The sequence below is a fragment of the Lissotriton vulgaris genome, chromosome 2_1 (assembly GCF_964263255.1).
Source record: "Lissotriton vulgaris chromosome 2_1, aLisVul1.2, whole genome shotgun sequence".
Taxonomy (NCBI): domain Eukaryota; kingdom Metazoa; phylum Chordata; class Amphibia; order Caudata; family Salamandridae; genus Lissotriton; species Lissotriton vulgaris.
This window is the reverse complement of record NC_141687.1, coordinates 621,935,560-621,959,390: the sequence shown is the minus strand read 5'-3', so window position 1 is coordinate 621,959,390 and position 23,831 is coordinate 621,935,560. Positions and strand designations below refer to the sequence as shown.

At 46.8% G+C, this 23,831-nt stretch overlaps 1 protein-coding gene across 3 annotated transcripts in view; it reads right to left on the bottom strand.

Moving 5' to 3' along the window:
• S100PBP (S100P binding protein) overlaps nt 1-23,831 on the bottom strand; it is a 509,558-nt gene that overhangs the window by 93,088 nt on the left and 392,639 nt on the right. For all 3 annotated transcript variants that reach the window (XM_086955719.1, XM_086955720.1, XM_086955722.1), the window contains exon 4: nt 13,230-13,327. In XM_086955719.1, coding sequence (XP_086811845.1) covers nt 13,230-13,327 — 98 coding nt within the window. The remainder of the gene's footprint in view (nt 1-13,229; nt 13,328-23,831) is intronic.

The window sequence follows — 23,831 nt, the reverse complement described above, 5'->3', positions numbered from 1 at the left end:
GTCTGTCCACTTTTGGAGTGACTGAGAAAATTGTGTGGGAACTTGGTAGAGGACTTTTTAACAAAGGTCACCATTTATATGTATATAACTTCTACACTGTTGTGCGGTTGTTCGGGGAATTGGCCAAAGTGGAAACTGTTGCTTGGGGCACAATCCGCTCTAACCGTAAAGGTTTGCCTAAAGAACTAGTCCGTCAAAATCTTGTGCGGGGACAGTGCATTGTGTTGCGAGGAACTTCTAGCTGTGAAGTTTTCAGACAGGAGAGATGTCTACATGCTGACTACCAGCCAGGATGAAAGCACTTCACCTGTGACTGTTTGGGGCAGGTTGTTGAAGCGCGCAAGCATGTGTGCATTTTAGACTAGAATAGGCACATGGGTTGTGTTGATCAGAGGTTGGAACCTTACGATGCTCTTCATAAGGCTTACATTTGGCTCGCAAGCCGCAGTGTGATCCACGGAAATCCTACCTCCTGACTCCCACAGTCTTTGGACGCCTCCGAGCATTTCGTCATTTTGGACGCTGTTTGGGCGAACTAGGAAGGGCGTGGGACTGCGAGGTCCAGCACCCTCAGCGGCTTGACACTCGCCGCAGCTGGAGCCTGTTCCCGCCCCGCCTCCCTGCAGTACTTGACTCGCGGCCCCCACTCCGCAGGAGCCACTCGCAAGCCGCAATGTGATCCACAGGAATTCTACCTCCTGACTCCCACGGTCTTTGGACGCCTCCGAGCATTTCGGCATTTTGGACGCTGTTTGGGCGAACTAGGACGGGCGCAGGACTGCGAGGTTCAGCACTATCAGCTGCTTGACACTCGCCGCAGCTGGAGCCTCTTCCCGCCCCGCCTCCCTGCAGTACTTCACGGCTCGCGGCCCCCGCTCCGGGGGAGCCGCTCGCAAGCCGCAACGTGATCCATGGGAATCCTACCTCCTGACTCCCACAGCCCTTGGACGCCTCCGAGCATTTCAGCATTTTGGATGGTGTTTGGGCAAACTAGGACGGGCGCAGGACTGCGAGGTCCAGCACCCTCAGCGGCTTGACACCCGCCGCAGCTGGAGCCTCTTCCCGCCCGCCTCCCTGCAGTACTTCACGGCTTGCCGCGGGAGCTGCTCGCAAGCCCCAACGTGATCCACGGGAATCCTACCTCCTGACTCCCACAGTCTTTGGACACCTCTGAGCATTTCGGCATTTTGGACGCTGTTTGGGCGAGCTAGGATGGGCGCGGGACTGCGAGGTCCAGCACCCTCAGCGGCTTGACACTCGCCGCAGCCTCTTCCCGCCTCCTCCTACTTAGCTCCACCCACACCCACGTACCGCGGGACACAGGCGAAGCCCGGGCCAAGGGCGGGCCCGTTCTAGCACGTTACAGACCGAGCAAGACCGGACCGGGCCACATCTCTTGGTCCTTATTCGTTTGCCCTTGGACAACGTTTTGGATCAACACACCCCCAGTTGGAGATCATACCTGAATCAGGGACTATGGCGTCAAGGGAAACCAGAAGCAAAGCCACGGCATCCTCTTCTACGGTGGCAGGTACTTTGGACAATTTTCTCATCAGAGCAAATTCTCTGGTGGCAAATGAATTAACGATAATTGAAAGAAGGCTTTCGCAGGGGATTGAAAGCATAAGAAGGTCCTCTTTGGGTTTAATAGCGAATGCTAGAACTCCTGATAAGGGTGAGGACTTACATAATGCCCTACTGGACAGTATCGACCAAACAATATCATCTGTTTAGCAAGATCTAAGGTCGAGTCCACCATTGCCTAGTGACTCTTTACCGGTTATTCCGGAGACAAGTTCAGCCCCATTGTCTGATAAGGGTTTAACATCTGGAGGGGTGAATATCTCTAGCTCCCCCCAGCCACGTGGGGTGAGGGAAGGGGCTGTCCCAAAGAGGAAATGAGGGATGCAGACAAAGGGGGGGAAAAAGGCCTAAATTAGATCCTCGCCCTACCACTATTGAGACTATGGGTCCAATAGTGGACCGGGCCTCCCCTCCACCACCATCTAATGATATTTGTAGCTTGCTCCCGCAAGCTCAGACAGTAGTACAGTCTGCTGCCTTTAGGTTTGGGGAGACCTCTATTGGGGGAGAGGTTAATCTTATTCGCACCCTTGGAGAAACTTTGAAACCTCTGATGGACCCCTTGGCAGTTAGACTAGATGGTATTGAGTATAGGTTACAAGCACTAGAAGAGGCCACTGGGAGCATTGAGGAATTTGTGAGAAGCCTAGGGACTACCCAGAGAATCACTGGGGCTAACGGGAGGGCCTCGCTCCAATCAAATCCCCCTAGTTTAGCAACCACCCGCCAATCCAACCCCCCTATTGCACTTCCACCCAACCCCCCTGGCATAGCAGCTATTCATCCCCCAATCCCCCCTCCTGTAGTTAATCTCCATCTGTCTACTACCCCGACTATAGCAACAGCCCCTGAGTTAGCTACTTCTTCGTGCTCAGCGTAGAGATCTGTGCCCACTGTTTTCTGTGACCTCTAATAGGCTGAATAGGAACAGGCTGGTGTCGGGTGATCGGCCCGTGCAAGACTCAAGCAGACAGAACTTAAAAAATGTAGTTAATCTACCACCTGAGGCTGCTCCATTGGTCGTGGTTTTAACTGGTGTTCCTGAGCTCAGAGACCCTGCACTAGAAACCTTTGCTTCTCTGAAAAATAAAGTGGCGAGTTGGTTGAATATTCACAGACCCCTTCCCCCTTATATCAAAACTGAATTGATGATGGTTCGCAGAGTTGTGGGTGGGATTCACTCCAAAGAAAACAAAAGGGGATTGTATCCTGGTAAATTTTAGGAATCCAGTGATTGTCTTGCACATCTGCAACTGGTTAGGCAGTACGGGGGATACAGTAATTCAGCCACTCCCCTTGTACTTCTTTTATCCACCATCAAATACCCCATGGGATCATGAGCTTGAGGATGGATGGAAGAGGGTGGGTCCCCGGGGTCACACCAGAGGGTTGAGGCCAAATCCCTATGAAATTCCGATGCCTATTGATTACTTCAATATTAATAGGTATAGCTGCCTTGACCAGGTAGATTGACTCCACTGGGAAAAAGGTTGCCGGGGTGGAACTGGGGGGACAGTTCCAACAACACCGTCCAACATCCGGGAAACAGTTTCTGAGAATAGAGTTCAGTCGGGAGCAGGGACAGACGCCACAGACACCCGGGTCATGCAGCAAGTAACCATGAATCTTGACCCAATATATCTCAGAAATAAGGAACACTTAACGCAAACTCAGGCCCACCCCCCAGGTCCAACTGCAATAAAAATACTTTTCTAGAATGTGGCAGGTCTCAGTAACAAACTGGCCTGCCCTGACTGGGGCACTTTTATAGATACGACCGAGGTCTGTCTCTTCCAGGAAACGTGGGCTCGGGAAGAACAATTTCGTACAGGGTTTGCCTCATACTCAGTCCTCGCAAGGTGGGGGGGAAAGGGTAGACCGCCGGGAGGGCTAACGATATGGATAAGAGTTGAGCTAGGTTGCACCGTCAGGGTCATGGACACGGCTTCAGAGGATGTGCAATGTGTGATTCTGGAGTGGCGGAATGGTGCCAGACGTGCCCTGGTTAATATTTACTCCAGACCTGCGAGTGTTACTTTTGAGTCCAGAGTTATTGAGGAGCTGGTCTCTTTTTTAGGGGTGATCCCGGATGGTGTGGCATTCGTGATAGGGGGAGATCTAAACTCCCATTTTGAGCTGCTTGTGGGTCTGATAGATGGTGTAAATCAGGAGGAGGAGGATGATGTGTGGAAAATTCCTCAAGTAGCGGGGCAGTAATGTCATGGGCGCCCTTGGCAATACAAATAACTACCCTGACGAAGTATTCAATCGGGGCTTGCAACGGTAGGGTGAAATCAGACATCCCTCCAATGAACACTTAATAAACCAGGGAGGGAGGCGCACCTTGACTATATTCTAGTCGAATGTAGTGCCTGGTATAGGATCCTAGATTTTAAATTGGTTTACAGGGCAGAGAGTGACAACCATGCACTGATCCTTGATTTCACCCGTCCCAATGTATCAAACCGTAGTTCTACATTTGTGGATGGTCCATCCAACAGGGCCTTACTTTCTAACAATACACGCAGGGTTAGATGGGACAAGTTGGTCACCCACCCAGATCAAGTGGCGGAGCTATACGCGCGGCTCGTCCCTGCACTTGAGGTTGCCGCTGTCCTAAAGGCGCAACACCCTTCCCATGGAAGTCACCTAAGGCTGGCAGAATTAAATAGAGAACTATTTGCTAGCCTGGCTGAAATGTTAAACCCCCCTGATCACAGAGGGAGCAGGGCAGGTAGCAAGCCCAGCTGTATAACAGGGCCTGTAGATTGGCAAAAAGAGAACTCATTGAGGCTCTGAAACAAAACAATGACAGGGCACGCATTTAACTCAAGAGGACAATATACAGGCAACTTATCCACCATGCCAAGATTGAATGGGGGAATGACTACTTGGCAAATTTAACATCTGCCTTAGCAGTGAAGGATGCTCGTAAGTTTTGGCTAATTATAAGTACAGGTTCAGTCGAACCAGGGTTGGCAGTAGCACCTAACATCGCTCCTGAGGTGTGGGAAGATCACTTTCATACCCTGTACCTGGGGGATAATTCAACTGGGATTCTCCCCATATGTGATATAGAACCTACTTCTGCCATCAATATATCTGAGAACGCGTTCACTGAGGGTGAGGTCATGAATGCTATTGCTAGACTCCCTGCTGGTAAAGCCCCGGGGCTGGATAAGGTCCCTGGTGATCTTTTTAACCATGAACTTGGGATATGGGCACCTTATTTGACGCTGGTTTTTAATGCTATCTTAGAGGGTATGGCGGTTCCAAGTACTTGGCTGGGAGCTAATAGATGTATCACAGAAACTTTTTGTGAGGCTGATCCTAGACCGCCTTGAGGGCTGGATTGAGGAGTTTGAAACGTTAAGCTCATATCAGGCTGGTTTTTGAATGACTGTCTCAACCACGGACCAGATTTTCCGACTAACTATGCTTTTTTGGAAAACTGTCAAAATTAAGGGCGGATCACTCTATACCATTTTCGTGGACCTCCGTGCGGCCTTCGATCTGGTCCCACGGAGGAAACTGTGGAGTGTGCTATCTGACATGGGCATTCCTGCCCCTCATTTGCACATGGACAATTTCGCTCAGGTCAGGTGTGGGAGAGAAGGCAAACTGTCATCTAGTTTCCCCATTGGCAGAGGGGTGAGGCAGGGGTGCGTCTTGGCGCCTACCCTGTTTTGCCTCTACGTCAACGGGGTGACTGCACACCTGAACGCGGTTCCCAATAGAGACGCGCCAGGACTTGCTGGGGTTGGGGTCTCTGCGATTATGTTTGCGGATGATACCCTGCTGCTTTCGAAGACTCCCATGGGTATCCAGCGAGTCCTGGATGGTTTTGTCAACTTCTGCCACGATCGGGGGCTGGAAATAAATACTTCCAAAACGAAATGTATGAATTTTAATCCCCCGAATAAAACGCGCCCAAGTCCCGTGATTGGAGGTGCTAGGCTCGAAAGAGTGTACACATTTGAGTACTTGGGTCTGACACTTAATGAAAGCATGACCTGGGCTCAACATCAAATAAAATCTCAGTTAAAGCTCACTCAAAAGGCAGGAGTTATTCTCAAACTTTTAAGTAAAGCTACAGTCAAGCCAATTGGACCACCGTTCGAGATCTATAAATTGCAGGCACGAGAGGCGGTAATTTATGGCGGAGAACTGTGGGGCCACAATTGTGTACCTGCGATGGATACCGCAGAAAATAAGTTTCCAAGGCATTTGGTATGATTGTGATTGCCACCAAGTACGCCACTGCTGCCCCTAAGGCTCGATTTGGGCCTTAGACCTTTAAAAGAAGAATTGGGCCTTAAACCCCTAACCTTCTGGGGGCGACTTTGGGTCACTCCAGAACTCAATTATAGGCAAGAGCTAATGGAGGTTCTAAAACTGCCTAATGCATGGAAGCTCTCCTGGTTGAAATACATAAGACAGTAATTTGAGAGGCTGAGCCTCCCTCTTATGTGGAGTAACCCGGAGCAAGCCTGTATAAACATATCATGCAAGCAGCTGGCTAATCTGTATTTTGAATACAATTTATCTGCCCGCTTAACTAATGCCCAAACAGGAACCCTATCTAACTTATTCCTAATCACGAAAGATTATTTCAAATTGGAGACTGTTCTGAATGATATCAGCCCTCCAGGCTCTAGGAAGCTCTATCTCCAATGGAGACACGGCTCTCTGCCACTTAGATCCCTTACAAGTAAATGGCGACCACCCACTCCAAAGAACTGTCCTGGCTGTTCTGCTGATGCAGAAGATGAATTGCATGTGGTCTTTTTTTGCCCTGGATATAGGATCGCAAGGAAAAGGTGGATACTTCCAATATGTATGAATCTGGGGATCAGACAGTGCTATGAATCATTCCGGATATTAAAAACAGATCTCTCTCCAATAATAGTCTTTGCTGTAACAAAATTCCTAGCAGCAATGTGGAATAAGAGACGGAACTAGCTAAAGGTCTAGCTTAGTGGTAAAAGGCAGACATATGTATATAGCCATACTGACTCCAAAATTTGTAAAGGATTGGCGGGCCGTGTGATGATCATGTTTTTAAATGTTTTTTATGGATTTTGTAATTCACAGTGTTGCTACAGTTCAATGGATACACCCAGATTGATGTTTTTTTAATCCAATAAATCGCATAGAATTGTGCCATTTTATATTGTGGAATGTAATGTGACTTTTTTTATGACAAATCTTGTCGAAATAAAGATGATAAAGAAAGGTATAAGAAGTTGACTATCCATCTTTTCCACTTGGCAAGCTTTATTGGTTTTGTTGTATTCAAGGATTCTTGTCCTGAGTCAAAGATGACTTTTGCTAAGTTTCAGGAGTTTGTAATATGCACCTTGTTTTAGTGGAACAGGCAAGTGTTCCTAGAGTTGGAGTGGTAGAGGATGTGTCTAGATTGAAAGATCGCCACTTTCCTGATCACATTCCTCCCACTCTCTCAAAAGACTTTCCCAGTAGAAGATGTAGATACTGTTGGCGAAGAGGTACACGTAAAGAGACTCCTAGGTACTGCTTTGAGTGTCCTAACCCTGGGGTGTGTGCCTGCTTGTTTTAGAATGTACCACATGCAAAATATTTTTGGGGAGCATCCATGAGTGGTAAAGTGAACTGCCTGATCTCTATTGTTTTATATTTTTTGTTCAGTTTCAAGGTTGGCATTTGTGCAATGTATTTAGTTTCAGATTTTGTGTTAGTAGATTTGTATCTATTTGCAATTTGTTTGTGTTTTCTTTTTTGTATACAAAAATCCTAAACGTGATGGCGATGTGGGTGGACTGGGGCCTGGCTGGCAGTGTGGGTGGACTGGGGCCTGGCTGGCAGTGTGGGTGGGCTGGCGCCTGGCTGGCAGTGTGCGTGGGCTGGCGCCTGGCTGGCAGTGTGCGTGGGCTGGCGCCTGGCTGGCAGTGTGCGTGGGCTGGCGCCTGGCTGGCAGTATGGGTGGTCTGGCGCCTGGCTGGCAGTGTGCGTGGGCTGGCGCCTGGCTGGCAGTGTGCGTGGGCTGGCGCCTGGCTGGCAGTGTGCGTGGGCTGGCGCCTGGCTGGCGGTGTGCGTGGGCTGGTGCCTGGCTGGCGGTGTGCGTGGGCTGGTGCCTGGCTGGCGGTGTGCGTGGGCTGGCGCCTGGCTGGCGGTGTGCGTGGGCTGGCGCCTGGCTGGCGGTGTGCGTGGGCTGGCGCCTGGCTGGCGGTGTGCGTGGGCTGGCGTCTGGCTGGCGGTGTGCGAGGACTGGCGCTTGGCTGGCGGTGTGCGAGAACTGGTGCTTGGCTGGCGGTGTGCGAGAATTGGCGCTTGGCTGGCGGTGTGCGAGAACTGGCGCTTGGCTGGCAGTGTGCGTGGACTGGCGCATGGATGGCAGTGTGCGTGGACTGGCGCATGGATGGCAGTGTGCGTGGACTGGCGCATGGATGGCAGTGTGCGTGGACTGGCGCATGGATGGCAGTGTGCGTGGACTGGCGCATGGATGGCAGTGTGCGTGGACTGGCGCATGGATGGCAGTGTGCGTGGACTGGCGCATGGATGGCAGTGTGCGTGGGCTGGCGCTTGGTTGACGGTGTGGGTGGACTGGTGCATGGCTGGCGGTGTGGGTGGACTGGTGCATGGCTGGCGGTGTGGGTGGACTGGTGCATGGCTGGCGGTGTGGGTGGACTGGTGCATGGCTGGCGGTGTGGGTGGACTGGTGCATGGCTGGCGGTGTGGGTGGACTGGTGCGTGGCTGGCGGTGTGGGTGAACTCGCGCTTGGCTGGCGGTGTGGGTGAACTTGCGCTTGGCTGGCGTTGTGCGTTGACTTGGGCTTGGCTGGAGGTGTGGGTGGACTTGGGCTTGGCTGGAGGTGTGAGTGGACTTGGGCTTGGCTGGAGGTGTGGGTGGACTTGGGCTTGGCTGGAGGTGTGCGTGGGCTTGGCTTGGCTGAAGGTGTGCGTGGGCGTGGCTTGGCTGGAGGTGTGCGTGGGCTTGGCTTGGCTGGAGGTGTGCGTGGGCTTGGCTTGGCTGGAGGTGTGGGTGGGCTTGGCTGGAGGTGTGGGTGGACATGCACTTGGCTGGAGGTGTGAGTGGACTGGCGGTGTGCGTGGACTGGTGCTTGGCTGGCGGTGTGGGTGGAGTGGCGCTTGGCTGGCAGTGTGGGTGGAGTGGCACTTGGCTGACTGTGTGCGAGTAGTGACTTACTGCTGGTCACTACACACACTGCTAGCCAAACGTCACTCCACGCAATCCGTGAGCTGAAGGCCATGCAAACCTCAAATTTAGCTGAAAAAAACACACATTTACCACATATTTGTGTGTGGAATCACTGTGCCGGCACAAATGTCCTACCCCACAGCGTTCCGTTCCCCTGAGTCTTCTGAGTAAAAATATACCTTACTTGTGTGTCCAATGCAGAATTGGCTAAACAAATGTTTTTTAAATGTAGCGCTTAGAATTCTCTGTGCTATACCCTTATTCCCTATGTTTTGGGCTCTTCCCAGTCACATGCCCTTGCCCCACCCACACAAGTGAGGTATAATTTTACTCGGGAGACTCAGGGGAACGCTGTGGGGTAGGAGATTTGTGCCAGCAAGATGATTACACTCAAACTTGTGGAAAAAAAATTTTTTCAGCTAAATTGGAGGTTTGCATGGCCTTCTGGGTAGGAAAACGTTGAGGGATCCATGCAAGCCATACCTCATTGGACTGGGGGAACGCTGGGTGGGAGGAAATTTGTGGATCCACAAAGATTCCAGAACTTTCCCCAACAGAAATTTGAGAAAAAAGTGATTTTTTTCAGCAAAATTTGGGGTTTGCAGGGTATTCTGGGTAGTAGAATGTTGGGGGATACTCGCAAGCCATACCTCGCTGGACTCCCCCGGGTGTCTAGTTTCCAGAAATGTGTGGGTTTGGTAGCTTTCCCTAGATGGCCACTTAGTCCCGGGCCAAAAACTCAAGGGACCCCCTTGCAAAACCAGGTTGGTTAGTGATAGGTCATTTTGATGTCTCCTCAATAGGTTTTGGGTCCTTGCCTGTCGCGGGTACTTGACCCACCCACAAAGTGAGGTACCATTTGTCTCAGAAGACTTTGGGGAAAGCGGGGTGGGTGGAAATTTGTGGATCCACGCAGATTCCAGAGCTTTCCACCACAGAAATGTGAGAAAAATGTGTTTTTTTTTCGATAATTTTTTAGGTTTGCAAGGGATTCTGGATAACAGAACCTGGTGAGAGCCAGTCAAGTCACCCCATCTCGAATTCCCCTGGGTGTCTAGTTTTCAAAAATGTTCAGGTTTGCTAGGTTTCCCTAGGTGCCGGCAGAGCTAGGGTTAAAAAAGTACAGCTAGGCACTTTGCCAAAAAAGGGTAATTTTTCATTGTGAAAATACGGTGTGTTCACGTGGAGTTTTGAGCAGTTTCCTGTCGTGGACACTAGGCTTAACCACACAAGTGAGGTACCATTTTTATCGGGAGACTTAGGGTAATTCAGATTTGTAAAGAAACTGTTATTACCAATTGACTTTTTATGCATTTCTGTCTTCCAAATGAAAGAATGTATAAAAAAGAAGTCATTTTGAAAAATGACCGATAATTCTCATGCTAGTATGAGTATTCCCAATTTTGGAAATGTGCAAATATCTACGGTTTCTAAACTCTATATTTTGTTCCGTAGGTGTCTTTCATACAGATTTTTCCATGTTTACATTTCCCCAGAATAATTACTATATACCCGGTACATAATAAAAAACCATTGTAAGTCGCTGCTCAGTTTTTGGCTCTGGGTTCGTCGGGTTCTTGGTGAACCTACAAGTCCTATATATCCCCACAACCAGTAAGGTCCAGCAAATGTAATGGTATATTGCTTTCAAAGAGCTGTCATAATTAGAAGAAGTTACAGATAAAAACGTTGACACGAAAGGCTGTTTTCTTCAACTAATTTTAAATTCATCCTATATAACTGTTTGTTTCTTTAAAGAAACCTAGAAGAAACTACATACCCCTTGCTGAATTCAGAATTGTGTCTAGTTTTCTAAAATGTATAGCTTTCCAGGATCCATTATTGCTTTCATACCCATTTCTACAATTAACTGGAAAGAGGTTGAAAGCACCAATAATAGCAAAAATAGGCTTTGTCCCAGAAAGATGCCAAACTGTGTAAAAGATTTTGATTTTCTGACAAAAGTCTGTCATTCCCTAAAAGCTAGGAAAATAGTGATTTCAGCCCCACAAACCCTTTTTTATACCATTTGCAGGGAAAACCCCAGACGCTTTCATTTGCAGCACTTTGTTCTCATTTCCCCCCCAAAACCTAAATTTACCTGTATTTTGGCTCATTTCTGGGTCCCCTCCAAGGGAATCCACCAACCCTGGGAACCTTTAGAATCCCCAGGATTTTGGAAGAAAAGGATGCAAATTTGGCGCAGATACCTTATGTGGTCCAAAAGTTACAGGGGCCTAAGCGCGAACTACCCCAAATAGCCAAAAAAAGGCTTACGACAGGGGAGGGGGGGGGGGGGGGTGTGAAGGTCTGGCAGCGAAGGGGTTAAAGGGATACCCAAACACTGTAGAAAGCTTGTTGGCCTGGCCCTTCTGCTGGAAAAACGATGTGTGGCTATGTCATGGGGGAGTGGACCCCAAGCCACTGATGATAGTTGGCTCACAGATTTACTGTTATGTAGTGAAAACTCAGAAACATACTGCACATTGTTGCCCAAGGTCTCGTCTAGGGACGCACGATGGGGCCCGCTGACAACCTATCTTGCAGGCAGGCAACATGAGACGACCATTGTTCAATGACCTGAATGAAACTCGTGACATCTGCTTTGATCAGAGAAGCAAGAGGGAGCTCGATGATCAAGAGAGTGAGATTCAGTGTCGAACGATGATAATCTCATAAATTGCTATGGTCACGATGTCTTAGTATAAAATGCAGAACTACAGGTTTTCTGTATTGTCTTTTGGACTTGCTTTTAAAGAACAGGTTCTCCAACTCTGTCAACACCTAGACTAGTTATCTTTCCGAAGAAATGCTTTCTAAATGCCACGTGCCCTCCTTTTCCAACCCGGAAGTACTCTGTAGCGATTCATTGTGGAAGAACGCACACACCATCTTTATTCAGTATGCAGTCATCACAAAACAAATCCACACATCTAGGATTACCTTGGTTTGACTGTTCAGTACTCACACACTGCAGATACGTCTGCAGGCTGCCCGGGATCCATGAAGGAGACCCGATAAGGGGGCGGCCACCTTAGTGCCACAAGAGGCACAGGAGGCAGCCTCCCAGAGTTTGGGACCCTCAGGGGTCCGGTGTGCTGCGTCACTTCTGGGTAGAGGGGTTGGGGGGGGGGGTGAGGTACATATACCTATCCCCGTCCACAAGGCGCGCTCTTTACCCACTACCCCGACACCGTTTAGACATGTCCCAGAGCTGGGGGCAATTGTAGTGTGGTGAGTTCCTCCCCCCCCCCCCCCCCCCCCCTCCCCTCTCTCCCTGCCCGATCTCCCCCATCGTGGTAGTATTGAGGGCTGGGCGGCCCAGTCATGTTTGCTTTCCGCCTGTGGGGGTTTGGGCAGCTCTCAGCATACACGGGTAGCGTCATAGAGGCGTACCTCCATTCTGGTCAGGGGTGGGTGCGGTGGGGCCCTTGCCATGTGGTATAGTGGTCGAGGACCGAGGATCGTGTCTCCTGGACTACCCAGGGGCGGTCGCGGCCTTGGACCGCCTTCCTTTTCCAGCAGCGGGGCCGGGGAGGGCAGTCTCTGACCACCACAATCCCCCCGTCCCACAGTGTGGCGATGCACACGTGGGAGTCTGCCCCAGCTGCTCACCTCTAGTCCGTGTGTAGGCGCCATCAGGTCCAGGACCTGTGCGTCACGGTGAGCCCCATCCGGCCAGCGCAGGGGGAGCTGCCAACCGGGAGGCGCATTAGGCTCAGGCGGGCTCATAATCGCATAGCCGCGGCCTCCAGATGGAACGGGATGTCCGGGGGAAGACAGCCGATCCATGTGACGTTCGTACCCGCCCGCACCCTCCAACGCTTTCAGGCTGCTTGGGAGGGCAGGGGTGTTTTTGCAGGCGCAATAAAGCAAGTGGAGGGGCTCACGCGAGCACCCGGGCCCTCCACAGCGCGTCAGGAGTCTGGAAAGCCTCAGCTTTTGGCACGCTGGCCCCGGCTGTTAAGAGTATGGGGTGAGCGATGTCGCAGCCCCCATTCAGCGAGCCAGAAGTTGCAAGGAGGATGCCACAAGAACACTCGGGCCCTCCCCGACTCCACAGGCAGGCTACCTCCGCCCCAGCTTCATCACATGGGGGCGGCCGCGGGGGTGCGCGATGTCCCCGCAGGATGCTTGGTTCGATTGGAGTTGCGGTATTGCGAGTGGCAATGTCAGGGCAGTTGGGTGATATTTTAGCCAGTAGTCCTGCTCAGTGGGGAAAATGCTCACCACCAAGCATATAGCGTCATGCATCTCACTAGTTGGGATCCCTATAGGGCCCTTCCGACTCATCATTAGGAGGGGGTAGAGAGACATTATCAGAGGTAAGCGTTTCACACAGGTTTTAAATAAAATGCTTTATGATTATGTGCGCGTTCTGGTCAGATTAAATAGATTACGATCAGTATGCAGTCATCACAAAACACATCCACACCTCTAGGATTACCTTGGTTTGGCTGTTCAGTACTCCTCATATGTTTTAAGACACACTGCAGATACGTCTGCTTCTTCCATTCTAGCTCTGCATGGGGAACAGATTCGTGCCTGAAAGACAGAAGCATAAGATAGCATGTAGCTGTGGCTTCACTTTCCCAGCTCGATGAACTTAATTCGGGCCATGAGGGGAAAATTCTGACTCAATGACTAAATTTATGTCAGAGTGACATTCTGTTCCAAACAAAGTTTGAACACACTATTAACGCTCTCCACGTTCTCTATGCAGATGCTGGAGTATTCTTTACTGTAAGGTTCGTTTTGGACATTTGATGGACATATAAGAAACAGCAATAGTGTCAGAAAAGGTACAGTAATAAGACAGGAGGTTCCACCGGACCCCAAACGGTACAGTACAAGCATTGGGACTATTTTTGGATCAGCACCATCAGATTAGATTCAGCAAACAAGACAAGTGTTGAACAATGGGGCTTTGAGCAGTTATTTATGAGACAGTCATGAAGGCTGGCGCAGAGTGAAAAAGAACAGCAAACATCAGGACTGTGTATTGTAAGTTTATTAAGCACATGCATAATTTTCAGACACCCCATCCCATTAAAGCATCACCTTTTGAATTCCCATACCAGACGCAATCCTGAATCCAGCCGCACTGCACTGCCTTCGGTTTGTGAATATCCGCATTATGCTTCGTCTTGCTTCAATTTATTTTGACAAAGATTTCATAGCAATGTATGTGGGCGGGTGCTGCACTCAGTTACTCAATTCCCTTTGTGTTGTGCGATATGTGTGCTGTGTCAGATTAGTGCCTGCACACTAACAAAATGACTGTATGTGGCCTGGCGCCAAATGGCCGTCAGGACTCTGACACGCACAACGAAAAATGAAATACTCCTTTTAGAAATTCTTGTTCACTTTTATCCAATATAGTTCATCAACAATTCATTGCAATACAATCATCATGAGGAAATACTCTCAGTGAGTTCTCAGATTTACATTACATTTATGAAACAGAAGTATAAATTTATACAATAGGTAGAAAACACAACAACACCCGATGCATTTCGGGGCATTTGCCCCTTCGTCAGGGGTCTGTTAAAGAAAGAAAAAAGGAAACCTTATTACTTCCGGTGTTATGGGGAATCAATGTTGCTGTATGTTGCCTCTGCTGAGTTATACTACTTACCTCGTTATTGCAAGTGCTATATGCTACTATACGATATAGAGCATGAATAAAGAATTCTGTAATGGAAGGAAGAAACGTGTTTTATCTTCTGTATATTTGTACGTTTTAAGTAACAAACTGATAGTCAAAAAAATAAATGAAGAGAATCATTGAATTTACCTGATCCTCCCTTAGATGTGCAAAATCTATAATAAATAGTGATAATTTCAGACTGTCAATTGTGGGACTCATTGTGAAAATAACGATAAAAATAACAACATTTCAGCAATTTCAGGTTTATTTGGGGCTCACCTGTTTCTTTCTTAATTAGGACCTTAATCCGTTGTACCTGAAACATGCAAGTGAGTGGGTCTCAATATCTCTGAACAAGTACTAAAAAAAGGAAAAATGGGCTTTTATAAACAAGCTCTTTTTACCTGCAGGGGTTCTATTATAGCTTCACCCCACTTTCTCGTTCGTAGGTCGTTCAGCCTGTGAAACATTGAAAGAAATCAATGTTCAACTTATAGTAACTAGCGAGTTTACCTCCATTACTAAACTCGCTAGTTACTATAAGTTGAACATTGATTTCTTTTCAATGTTTCACAGGCTGAACGACCTGTTTCAGGTACAACGGATTAAGGTCCTAATTAAGAAAGAAACAGGTGAGCCCCAAATAAACCTGAAATTGCTGAAATGTTATTATTTTTATCGTTATCAGGTAAATTCAATGATTCTCTTCATTTATTTTTTTGACTATCAGTTTGTTACTTAAAACGTACAAATATACAGAAGATAAAACACGTTTCTTCCTTCCATTATAGAATTCTTTATTCATGCTCTATATCGTATAGTAGCATATAGCACTTGCAATAACGAGGTAAGCAGTATAACTCAGCAGAGGCAACATATAGCAACATTGATTCCCCATAACACCGGAAGTAATAAGGTTTCCTTTTTTCTTTCTTTAACAGACCCCTGACGAAGGGGCAAATGCCCCGAAATGCATCGGGTGTTGTTGCGTTTTCTACCTATTGTTTAAATTTATACTTCTGTTTCATAAATGTAATGTAAATCTGAGAACTCACTGAGAGTATTTCCTCATGATGATTGTAATGCAATGAATTGTTGATGAACTATATTGGATAAAAGTGAACAAGAATTTCTAAAAGGAGTATTTCATTTTTCGTTGTGCGTGTCAGTCCTGACGGCCATTTGGCGCCAGGCCACATACAGTCAAAGATTTCATAGCAGCCATTAATAGAAAAACAGAAGAAAAAACACACTCCCATGAACCATTGAAAGAAACCATAACATTAGAGTCCTTTCACAGTGTCCATGACTCCAGCACAAAGTCCCTTCTCACTGACAGTGCCCCCTCTTTCTTCGCTGTTTCGCACCCAGTTAAATGCGTTTTTAGTTTCTCTGCATGTCATTCTGTGATCATTGCTTGTTTCCCCCCGTTTCAGCACACATACTGTTGCGCCCCCCCAAAGGGTTTATACAGTTTATGTTATTGTGTATTTGAACCTTTGAAGGCTGTTACTGCGGCGATTTTTCTCCTCAGATTCCTGTCCAGCCGCAGGACCGCTTTTGCGCTCCTTACGCGGCAGGTGCCTACAAGTGAAGCAGTGCTTCTAGCAACCTCCAGGTGCCACTCCTCGGCGCGTCTCGTTGGCCCCTGTCAAGTACATCTCTTCAGTTCACGAGACCGCGCTGCATGAGCCAAGTACCGCTGGAGCCTTGTCCCCCGCTGTCACAGTGACACTAAATCTGTATTTCTTGGCATATTTAACGCCCCATAATTTTATAAAACAATGGTTCGGAATAGGCCTTATGTGGTCCTTAAAGGAAAACAAGGGGTATTAGCGAATATTTAATAAGTCGCTGGGGAGCATTTGTAGTAGGAAAAATTTGGAATTTTTTATTTTTACTCTTTTCTCATAGCAAGACACAAAATTATATACATATATATTTCAGGTGCTCAGGTGAATAGTACGGTGCAGGACGTGACATAGGTGATCAAAGTGAACGAACTGTCACACACAACAAGGATAAACACACACAACAATTATACACAATGGTACACGTGAAATTCCTTGGGTAGGTCGACGGCGTTTCGATCTATATTATTTTAGATCTTCATCAGGACAGTTGAGCCTCCTGAAACTACAGAAAATTCAATTACACTCTCTTTCTTGTATGTACTTAACTAGTGTTCCTACATGTTTAGATCTGACATTGTTATGGTGCTCCCGAGGAAAAATAAAAATTTAGAAAGCATGCATATGTTCAAATTACTATGCATGCATTTTTTGTAAGATGTAATAATTGGGGGCAGATGATCTAATCTCACCCAGGTGCGCTGCGCGTTTTTAGGCTTAGGTAATGCGCGCATGCAAGTACAAGGATTGACTGTTGAATTTCTTTAAAAAAACCTTATATACCTTGCCAGTGGGAAGGGCAAGGATGATCATTCACGTAATACTGTAGGGCGGATGTCGCAGCTTTTCACAGAATCTGTTGGTAATTTAATAAGCATGAGTAGACTCAATAGCTGTAGCCATTTAATAGATATTAGCAAAGGGCTAAGGATTAGCCATAAGTTGCTTACTTAACCAGAGACTTACACAAGATTAGTTAGAATCCAGGCATTAAATGAGGATTCAGGTAGTGGCTGTTTACTTCAAAATGGGGAAAATACTTGAGCTTAAAATATAAGAAGGAAAAATAGAGATTATTCAGGCTCTATGGGTATTAATATTCAAGCTCAAATTGAAAAAAGGGGGGTATTTTACTTACAGAAATTTAAGGTAAAAACATGATCAGTATCACTGCCAAGGCGCAGTCGTCGCTATGGTAGGGAATGTTGTCTGAAACTGAAAAGCATTCCTGGTCAATAATTAATTTAATTTTTTAAAATAAGTGGAGATAATGGCCACTATATTGGCGAAGCACTTACACAATTATTGTGGGTTCAGGCACCGCGTTCAGGCAGCGCGTTCGTCGTTTGGTAGAATGGGCGACCTGAAACTGGAAAACCGATAACGGTCAGAACGCGGTGAATACAATTCTACCCGCGTCAGCATGGCGGTGGAAAGGCCAGGGGGGTGAAAGGGTTCGATTCACTTACTTATTTATCGCAGGTCGGGGCGGCAAACAGGGGTTCCGAGTTCCTCTTTCTCGAAGCTCACAACTGAGTCAGCGTCCCTGACTCCATTAAGAGCGTGCCGGGACAGTGCGCGCGCAGTCACGGAAGCGTGTCTGGGTTGAGCATGCGCGGTAGCGCTTGCTCTGGGCATGCGCTTCTGATTAGTGTTTGTTTCTTAATGTGTGCGTGGGGTAACTGGACGCGCAGTTCAATGGGCAATCTAATTAAATTGCTATTCAAAACAACAACGATTTTCACAAAAAATTAAATTAGGAGCAAACAGGAATTAAAAATTCCACAATTGTGACATTGTTGGGAACAATATTTGTTTTGTAGAGCGAACCTTGGCATTGGCAGATAATTGTACATTAGTAGGTGTACATTGCTAAAGTAAGTTCACGTGACTCCATTAAGAGCGTGCCGGGACAGTGCGCGCGCAGCCACGGAAGCGTGTCTGGGTTGAGCATGCGCGGTGGCGCTTGCTCTGGACATGCACTTTTGATTAGTGTTTGTTGCTGAATGTGTGCGTGGCATAACTGGACGCGCAGTTCAATGGGCAATCTAATTGAATTGCTATTCATAACAACAACGATTTACACAAAAAATTAAATTAGGAGCAAACAGGGATTAAAAATTTCACAATTGTCACATTACTGGGAACAATATTTGTTTTGTAGAGCGAACCTTGGCATTGGCAGATAATTGTACATTAGTAGATGTGCATTGCTAAAATAAGTGCACGGGACAGTGTTGCAATGAAGTGTTCATCAAGTCCAGTTCAGGTGCACATATTCCACTCATCGAGGGAGTTAAGTCCTTTCTCGATTGTTTTGCACAGGTAAATCCATTTGCACTCCAGGCGGTTTAATATTGTTTGCTGATTGCCTCCTCTGGCATTGGGCATCAGTTTATCAATCACCTGCCATTTCATTTCATTTTCCGAATGTCCTAGTTCAAGATAGTGTTCCACCAGTGGGGCTGTTGTTACTTTGCATCGGATTCTGCTTCTGTGTTGGGATATTCTGGTCTTTATCTGTTGGGTAGTTTGTCCGATGTACAGTAGTTTGCATGGGCATTCAATACAATAAATCACATTCTTAGAATTGCAGTTTGTGAAAAATTTGAGATTGTGCCTAATACATCCATACTCGAATACTTTAGTGTTGGTGGTGAATTCGCATGCCATGCTACAGCTATTGAGTCTACTCATGCTTATTAAATTACCAACAGATTCTGTGAAAAGCTGCGACATCCGCCCTACAGTATTACGTGAATGATCATCCTTGCCCTTCCCACTGGCAAGGTATATAAGGTTTTTTTAAAGAAATTCAACAGTCAATCCTTGTACTTGCATGCGCGCATTACCTAAGCCTAAAAACGCGCAGCGCACCTGGGTGAGATTAGATCATCTGCCCCCAATTATTACATCTTACAAAAAATGCATGCATAGTAATTTGAACATATGCATGCTTTCTAAATTTTTATTTTTCCTCGGGAGCACCATAACAATGTCAGATCTAAACATGTAGGAACACTAGTTAAGTACATACAAGAAAGAGAGTGTAATTGAATTTTCTGTAGTTTCAGGAGGCTCAACTGTCCTGATGAAGATCTAAAATAATATAGATCGAAACGCCGTCGACCTACCCAAGGAATTTCACGTGTACCATTGTGTATAATTGTTGTGTGTGTTTATCCTTGTTGTGTGTGACAGTTCGTTCACTTTGATCACCTATGTCACGTCCTGCACCGTACTATTCACCTGAGCACCTGAAATATATATGTATATAATTTTGTGTCTTGCTATGAGAAAAGAGTAAAAATAAAAAATTCCAAATTTTTCCTACTACAAATGCTCCCCAGCGACTTATTAAATATTCGCTAATACCCCTTGTTTTCCTTTAAGGACCACATAAGGCCTATTCCGAACCATTGTTTTATAAAATTATCATTCTACCCCAGGTTCTACTGTATGGGGTCCCCTTGTATATAGTAAACATATTTAACGCCCCAGCATGGGTCTATATTGGCGGGTGTTCCCGCGGTGATGGCTGATGGCGTATTGTGCACTCGATATTAATAAGGCCTTATTAAGCTCACGGCCGGAGAGCGTAGCCCTGTCAGTCCCAGAGGGCTTTTTATCCCTATTGTGGGCCTCCGGTCCACACACACTTTGTCTGGGTCTTTCCAGCCTTGTAGGCGAGTAAGGTCTGCTTTCCTATGGTCACCCCAATTTTTGCTTTTTGCTTCACTGGTTTTCGACTTAATGTGGCTGTGGGCCTGCTAATCAGACCCACAGCCTGCTGTTCTCTCTCTAAATTCACAACCATGTACTTTAGATACATAACCAATTGGGTATTGGATCACCTTATCAGCCCCTGTACAGTGTACTATAGGTACTGATCGAGGGGCCCTTTTTATCGACCCTGGTAGCCTGAAGGCCCTACATGGCCCTGCTAGAGTAAATCTGAAAATATGCTTGAAATCCCACACTTTTTGCTATGTATAATCAGCAAATGGGATCCCACAGATTCCCTGAATTTCAGGTTTATGGGCCCAAGCGAAAGGCCAAAGGTCACACCTTATGTTAGCAAAATCCACTGGGCCTAAATCATTTTTAAAACGTGCCTTTCTGATGTGCAGAACACAGCGAGGTAACTTGAGCAACTCTGGAAAAGTACAGTAGCCTTTCACAAGCGCCATTTCAAGACACCCCACACTCGCATGTACACAAAGTCGGCTGGTATAGGATGGCACATCTTGCTACATTGTTTTTGAAAAAATAACTTGCTGCAATGGAAACCACAATATCTTGTGACATTAGCACACGTCTCAAGTTCCGCTCTCCCATATACTTCTAGAAAGATGTTCGTGACCAAGATGATTAATTGTTTATACATTGTGGTCAAACATGGCCATTTGTTTATGTCTTGCGGTCCAGAATGGCCCACAACCCTGTCACCCATCAGACCATTTCCGTGTTCCGAGACATAATGTCCTGAGACATGGTGTCCTGGAACAAGCGGTCAGCCACCTGCGTCAGAAAAGGCATCAGAACAGTGTTAGTTCTGCATTTTTCAGGTATATTAGATTCAGCCCGTCAAATCTGAAGCCAGAGCTCTGCTGATGAAACTTTTGCATGCAAGCTCTCCGGCTTGCCGATTGTCTGACTTGGGACTTCAAATCCTCTCTCTCAGGTGGTAGACTTCCTAAGCCAGATAATACTTTTGTCTTTTTATATCTCTGTTCATGCTCTGTATTTTCCATTCACACCCAATTCCTTGCATTTTTAGGTTCCCTTAAACTATTAGGCCCTGCTGGGATAGTCTCCATAGTCAAGGTGTTTCTAGGCACTAGACTTTATAAAGTGTTCTGCTTTCCCCAACTAAGTTCAATTGTGCCCTTTGAAAGATCCCAGTCCTTTTGCACCTTGGATCTCTTTAGAATGTTAAACTTGCTTGGGTAATTCTCTTCAGAAAAGCACCTTTGTATGCGCTATGTTTTCTTAGAATGTATTCTGAGCCTTTTTGAATCGCCTACTGATTTCAATTATACCGTTTTACAGGTCCTCATTCCAGCCTGTTTTCTAGGCTCTAGCACATAATAAATGTGAACTTGCGTTTTGTTTTAACTCTGACAGATTAAAGTCAGACTTTCAAATGTTTCATCGCTCAGGCTGATCAATTAATAAATTCACTTTCTGATGTACTTAAGACTAACAAATAAAATGCCACTTCAAATGTGATCTTTGTCATCTCATATCATTGTTCCTCAGTGAAGTGTGCGTCGGTGACCTGTGACCACGGCTCAATGCCACCGCGGGGTGGTTTGTGGCTTATGACCCCACCCTAAAGGGGCTTCCTTTCTCCCTCTCTCAGCTGGCGCCCAACGTAAAATCGTACTACGTACTGTTTACAGCGGATCCGGTGCACATCCTCGACAGGTCCCTGAGGGGTCCGGGCTCCGCTCCTTTGCGGCAGAGACCACGGGTAAGACAAGGTTTTTGTTTTTCCCTTGAATCTCCTGGGTCTCTGCTGCCTGGGGGTGCAACTGACTCTTTTTGGACTGTCTCTGGCTGCCACCTGTCCCCTGCAGCACTATCTCTAGTCACGATTTGAACCCTCTCTCTCTCTGTCTTTGTGAGGTCACAGGTTGTCACTTTCTTCTCAGCTGCCAGTTGTAATTTAAAGTACCCGTTTCTCGCATGTGGTTCAGTGTTTCCTGTGGTCTCAAAAGTGTGCCTTCAGATGCCGTGACTTTGTGGCTTCTCCTGTTGTGCTTTACCCCTGCCGGTTCTAAAGCCCGGAGGGGATTGAGAGATTTTGTGGTGTACTCCTATGGTGATATATTTACGCTCCCTCAGCATTACTGTTACTGCATGGAGTCGGTTTTTGTTTCCGACTAAATCTAGTTTTGGGTCTAGATTTATACTTCCTCGGCAGTTCAGCTTCTGCATGGGCTCCAGGTTTGATTCCTGGACGGATACTACGACGTTTTGCCTGTCTTAATACTCCCTCGGCAGTTCAACTTCTGCATGGGTTCCAGGTTTCATTCCTGGATGGATACGACGACATTTGCCTGTGTTGAAATCTCATACTCCCTCGGCAGTCCAAATTCTGCATGGGTTCCGGGGTTTTAATTCCTGGATGGATACTGCGAGATTTGCCTGTGTTGAAATGTGATGTTCTTCTGTAGCGTTTCATTTTTGCATTAACACCAGTGGTGTGTATCTTCTGTTAGGTAGCACTACCTGCATTTCTCTGTCTTACAGTCTGGTTTCACTTACATTTATATTATATAACAATGTCATTTACTCTTGTCATTATGCTGTGGTTCACTATGCTGTGCTATATACGGATGTCCTTCACTGGTTGGTTCACACTTGGTTTCCGCTCCCTCAAGCATTCCTGATCAGTACATGGGGTCGGCGTTTCACTTTCCGACAAAGTCTACAGTCTTGGTCTCTCCGGTTTAATTCCCGACTGATTCTAGATTCATACTCCCTCAGTACTTCAGAGTTTGCGTGGGGTCAAGGTTTAATTCCTTGACAGGATATACGTTTTACCTCTCTCGTGGTTGAGGTTGCTCACAGTCTGTCGTATACTATGGTTTCAGATTGAACATTCATGTCATTTATTGTGTTCGTCGTGATTTGAATTGTGCCTAGAAATTCCATTTCATGTTCTTTGTGCTCTGCATTTTGCTCCTCTGTGCCTCCAGCCCCTGCAACTTCATTGGTGAGGACTGCCTTTATGCCCTTCACTCTTTTCCTTCCTCATCTTCATGATATATTTCAGCAGGAAGTAGGTACTATTGTATACTTTGGGCTGCCACTTCTGATTCGGCTTAACGGCACGGCTTTGACAGCTTGCTCTCTGCGCGCACAGAAGAAGGAAGTCATTTGTGGTATTTTCGGATCCCCCCCTCCTTTCTCGCCCATTCTTGCACACTGTGGTGCTCCTCCGTGTTTAGTGAGATTTAATATCTAGGTCCTTTTTACTGTACTTTCAATTTTTATGACGCATCTTTTTATATCTTTTTGATTTGTCTTTCAAGTGCATTGTCTTGGTTAAATATTTGTTTTGTGTTCCATGTCATCTGTCTGTTGCCTTGCTCTGTGCAAATAAGTGTGCTTTGAAGTTGCTTCTTTGTGCTTATAATTACACAGCACCTCATGGGTGATTGCCAATTCTTTGCCCGTGTCCTGCACTGCCTCCCGCAGATGTGCCCAGTGTCCTGCCCGCCCTTCCCATTGCTGTCTGGGTAGTACGATGACTGGCCTCTCACTTTCTTTATTGCAGCCCTGCTAAGTAGGTAGCTGGCCTTCTTAAGACACGCACCATACTTGCATTTCATTGCCACTGAACTCAGGTAGGTTTTTGCCTATCATTTGCCACAGCAACTGATAGCCAAAAGGGGGGATAAGTATTCAAGTATTCCTCCTAGCCCCTTGGCGTCCTCATCACATCCTCTATATCCGTGATGTCCAACACCACCCCACGTACTATAAATTGCTCTATCCATCTGGTACATTACGTCCCTATCTCAGTCCATAACACCACTTTTAACACGTTAACAGAGCTTGATAACAAGAGCTGAGAGAGACTAGTCACTGCTTGGGACCTTCTGGGGTTCATCTTCACTCCCAACACCCAGGTTCACATCTCTACCATTTCCATGACTGACGTATTTGCCACAACACATACATTATTCTGCAACTCTGACAACTCGTCTAGTTCTGACGCCCTATCCACGTCTCACTCCGCTCATTCGATCCATTC